The 4,726-nt window shown below is 46.6% G+C and overlaps 1 protein-coding gene across 1 annotated transcript in view; it reads left to right on the top strand.

Annotated features, from left to right (window-relative positions):
- The first annotated feature begins 202 nt into the window (after window positions 1-202).
- Window positions 203-4,726, top strand: part of PIEZO2 (piezo type mechanosensitive ion channel component 2) — a 311,014-nt gene continuing 306,490 nt past the window's right edge. The window contains exon 1 of the mRNA XM_082754254.1: window positions 203-361. Coding sequence (XP_082610380.1) covers window positions 298-361 — 64 coding nt within the window. The 5' untranslated portion in view covers window positions 203-297. The remainder of the gene's footprint in view (window positions 362-4,726) is intronic.

Genomic DNA, 4,726 nt, shown 5'->3' on the forward strand with positions numbered 1-4,726 from the left:
GCCGTTTCATTGAGCGGCTCGGGGCGCGCCGTCGGGGCGGCGGGCGAGGAGGGGGCCGCGCTGCTGCTGCCGCCGCCGCCGCTGCGGAGCCCCGAGGGGGCGGGCGTGTGTGCGTGTGTGTGTATGCCCGCACGGGGATGCGGCGGGCGGCGTGAGACGGAGGCGAGGAGGGGACGGGCGATGCTCTGCCGCCGCGGCGGCTCCGCGCACGGGGGGACCTAGGAGCGGCGGTGGCGCGCAGCGAGGGACGGCTCGACGGCCGGCCGAGACCCCTCCAAACACACCCGCCCCGGCGCGATGGCCACCGAGGTGCTGTGCGGGCTCACCTTCAGGCTGCTCCTGCCCGTGTGCCTGGCTGCCGGTACGTCCCTCCGTCCGTCTGGCTGTCCCTCCGGCCCCGGGACGCGGGCCGGCTGCTCTGGGGATGCTCCGCTTTCCTCCCCGGCGGCTGCTGCCGGATTGCTTTATATTCGCAACAAACTTTCCTTCCCCCTTCCCCAACCCTCTCCTTATCCCTTACACCGCCGTTGCTATTCCCTGCGCCGGTGGCCGTGGATTTTGCTGCCGGGACGGGAGAGCCGGAGCCGGGGGGCTCCCGGCGGCCGCCCCGCTCCCGTTCGCGGCCGTTTTGGGAAATTCCCAAATTCCCAAATTCGCGGAGCTTTGCGGGGGGGAGTTGGTTGCTCTTCTTATTTATTATTATTATTATTTTGTTTATAGATTGATATTTCAGTTTGTTAAAGCGCCTTACTTAGCAGGCAGCTGGCCAAAGCAGGGATTATTTTTGGATGTAGAGCCGCGGTGCCCAGCCGTGGGTGGATATGCTAATATTATTAATCCGTGCCCTCCGCGTAATTCGAAAATACAACTTCAAATAAAGCACCGCTTGCTTGCTCGGTCAGCAGGACGATGAGCTTTGCCTCCAGTGCTGCGCTTGCTGCTCAGGCTGCTGCTGGCTGGGGTGGACACAGGGCAGGAGGGGGCAAGCAGGGGCTGGGAAGACCCCCCCCGGGCCCCACACTTGGCCCTGGAGAAGCCCTGTGGTGGCCTGACTGTGGCCTCGCCATCCCAGCATCTCCTTCCCTGAGGGGTGCCCCCCGCTGCCCCTCCCCAGGGTGTCCTCAGCATCCTCCCCGAAGAAGGCCACTGGCTGCTGCCCTACGAGTGCAGGCTGTAGGTAGGGTGGGACGGAGGGGGTGACGGAGGCAGCTTTGCAGCCCATGACCAGTGCCTACACCCCATTTCTGAAGCCCCAGGCCCCTGTGCAGGTGGCTGGCCCAGCTCTTGGCTGGGTTGTGGTTCCCCAGGCCCCTTTGAGTGGGATCCCACCAGCTTCGTGGCCATCCATCCCTGCATCGGTGTGGTATGAGTGGGCATCAACACGGCCGGCGTGTGGTTGGAGCTGGGTGGTGGATGGGGCAGGAGGCAGGCTGCGCTGAATGCCAAGAGTGGTGTCACCAGGCATTCCCCCCATGCCAGGGCAAGGCAAAGGGCACCCCTGTGTTTGAAACCTGTCAGGCCCTGTCCGTGCTTTCCTTAATCTCATTAAAGATGAGTGGTTTGTGGATGAGGATGAATTGGCTGGAAAGCCATGTGGGGAGAAGGAAAGATTCTAGAAGTTAAATTGTGTCGAGGGGAGTTTTGTTGATGTCTCTTATACCATAATAGCTAGCTGAGGTATTACAGTAGTAGAGGGATTTTCCTGTCAGGTGCTTGCTTATGTTGTGGTTCTTGCCAATCTCTTTCTGTATCACAAGAAGTTCAGATAAAATTGTTTTGCCATCCTGATTCCTGGTACCCTGTAATGCAGAGGTACTTTCGCATTGCAGTAAGACCTCCATGGATGAGAGCTGATGTCAAAAATTGCTTATGGTCTTAAGTCACCTTCATGTGAAGATTAATTGAAATGTAAACCCTGAAGGAGGGACTTCCTGGCTTGCATATGAACAGAAACCCTTCTGTAGAGGTTTTGGACCTAGTGATCTCGTTCAGTTTTTTGTGCCTTAATGTGCTATGTCAATAGGTGCTGCTCCTTTTCCTGTTGCAAACCCTTAGCAGAGTGTTCTCTGAGGTGAAGCCTAGTTCAGCTAGTTCACTGCTCCACTTCTGTGTCTGCACCTGAGCGATTCCCGAGCCAATGCTCTCCTCCTTTCCAAAGCTTCAAGGAAGTGCTTCGTGGGCTTCTGGAAAAAGGCTCTTTAGAGTTCATATATCAGAATGATGGTTATTTGTATGACTTAAGGTGAGGTTACATCCGGAGCTGAAAAGCTGCCACAAGGACTCACTGCGCAGAGTGATGCCTTGTGTCTCCTGCTCCTGTCTGGGCAGTAGATGTGTGCAGCTGTGCCAAAAAGTGGAGCTTTGCATTTTGTTCAGGATCTGTGTGTGTGATTTAAAATGATGGATTGCTGTAGTTTCTTATCATGGTAGAATTTGCTTTTGGGTTTCTAACTAGCTTGGAGAGCCCTGACGAGGTGTGTGGAAGGGAATAGCAGCTGGGGCAAACTCATTAAAAATAACACATCTGCAAAGTTGAAATACGAGTCTTTAAAAATGTTTAAGACTTTAATTCCTTGATATTTTAGTATTTAATTTTATTTACTTTTCAAATAAAGTATTTAATATTTGCTGGTATTAAATACTTTCCAAGCATGGATTAATGTCACGTAATTGAGAAAACACAATTCATTGTCAGAATATTTTAAGATCAGATCTGTAGTGCTGAAGTGTCATCTTGTGCAGGGTAGCCTAGATGACTTCATTTAAAGCACAAGAATGATGTGTGTTAAGCGGCTAGTGAAAACAGGAAATTTAAAATGTGCAAAATGAATGACTTTGGAGATTGAAAAGTTGCCTGTAGCTGTATGACCTCAAAATTGATCCACCATCATGTAATTTTCATGACAAAATCTTACATTCAGTCTGATGTGAACCTAGAGCTTAGAGGACAACTCACAGGATCGTGAAACCTCTTTGCAAACGAAGTACTGTGCTCTGCAATAAGACAGGGATTTGGATCTGTTGTTGTTTTTTCAGTAAGATTAGTGCGATGTGATATTTTCCTGTGTCTTGGTAGTACAATGTTGGAAAAACAAATAATAACCTGTGAGAAAAGGGGGGAAGAAGAGCTTTTGGTGCAATTGGTGGGCTTTCTTTCTTTCTTTCTTTCTTTCTTTCTTTCTTTCTTTCTTTCTTTCTTTCTTTCTTTCTTTCTTTCTTTCTTTCTTTCTTTCTTTCTTTCTTTTTTTTTTTTTAAAAAAAAACCTTAGAAGTTAGCATAAACTTGTTCTCTTTTGTTACTTATATAAACTTCAAATGTGCAAAACGTGATTTGTCTGTCTCTGAAGTAAAACATCAGAACAATCTTTTGCTAATTGCTTTCCTTGGTTTATAAAGACTTGAACCACAAAGTTGTGGTTTACATCACTTGAAAACAATTTTCGATTATTCTGCTTCCAATTGTTTTACTTTGCACACAATTCATTAGTTTTGTTTTAAGGAAAATATTATTTTCAAATGGGATGCCTGAAATAAAGAACACTTAGAGAGAACAGCTTTCTCTAGGTTTTGACTGATGCTGCAGGATTGCACGTTACCAGCAAATCGGCTTTGGTAAGTTAGCTGCCTGGCCCAAGCACTTCCCAGAAGTTGCACTATTTTTCTGAACTTTGGAATTTTGACCAAGATGAGGCAAGAAATGTAGGATGCTTTTTTTTTTTTTTTTTTTTTTTCCTTTGTGGTGGTGCTTTTTGTTTGTTTGTTTTAGGGGATAAGTACAGGCATTAGTGTTTGGTAAGTGACAGCAGGTAAGAAGAAAATAGTTCAAAGACTTCTTGTAGGAGACAGAGTTCAGCTATTAATTGGAAGTTTTCACTTGTCTTCAAGCCAAATCTTTGAACTCCTGGTAGATAGTGGGAATTGCTTTTATTTCTCCTTTCAGTGTGTGTGATTCATCAGAGATATTGAATGAATCAGAATGATCATCTACTCAGGCCCTAAACAGATGTTACGTTGAACATTTTAAAAGCATACGCAATATTTTTTTAACAGCAGTCAATTGTTGGATGTGCGTCATGAGCATGGCCAAGTAGACCAAGGTGCTTTTTCTGTCTTGGAAGGTAAAAATAGGTTCCAGTGTGCTTGGGGCTCTTTGGCTTCTATCCCCAAATTAACAAGTATTGGTGAGAGCTTTGGAGGGGAAATACCTGTACTGAATCATTAGCAGGTATGCAAATACTATTCAAATTATGTATTTAAAGAGTATTTCAGAATGCAGTGCCTCTCTGTATGCTTTGATGCTTTGAGTTGTTACTCTGCACTTTTTCTATAGACAGAATAATTTAGACAACTCCCTAGTATTGAAGCAAGTCCACAAAGACAGTGATCCATGTCATGGTCTGATTATTATTGTTTGGGTGCTTGGAGGTAGCCGTTTAAAAACGGTGGTACAATATGATGTTGTGTTGTAGTTTTCAGGTGATGGAGAGATTTTTGTGCCAGCCTGTAGAGGTGATGTTAAAACAAGGTGATGACACAGCAAGTAACGATGCAGGACCATTCGGATTAGAGGAAACTTGACTAGTGACATTGTATGTGACAGTATATACAGATGCATATATGTGTATATATATTAAAAGTTGCTGATGTATTTTTAAAGTTGAAATGAACATCACATGGTCTGTGAGAGAGCTGCTTGTCACTCTTTAAATTGTCCAGTTACTGAAAA

This window comes from Aythya marila, assembly GCF_965140915.1.
Source record: "Aythya marila genome assembly, chromosome: 2".
Classification (NCBI taxonomy): domain Eukaryota; kingdom Metazoa; phylum Chordata; class Aves; order Anseriformes; family Anatidae; genus Aythya; species Aythya marila.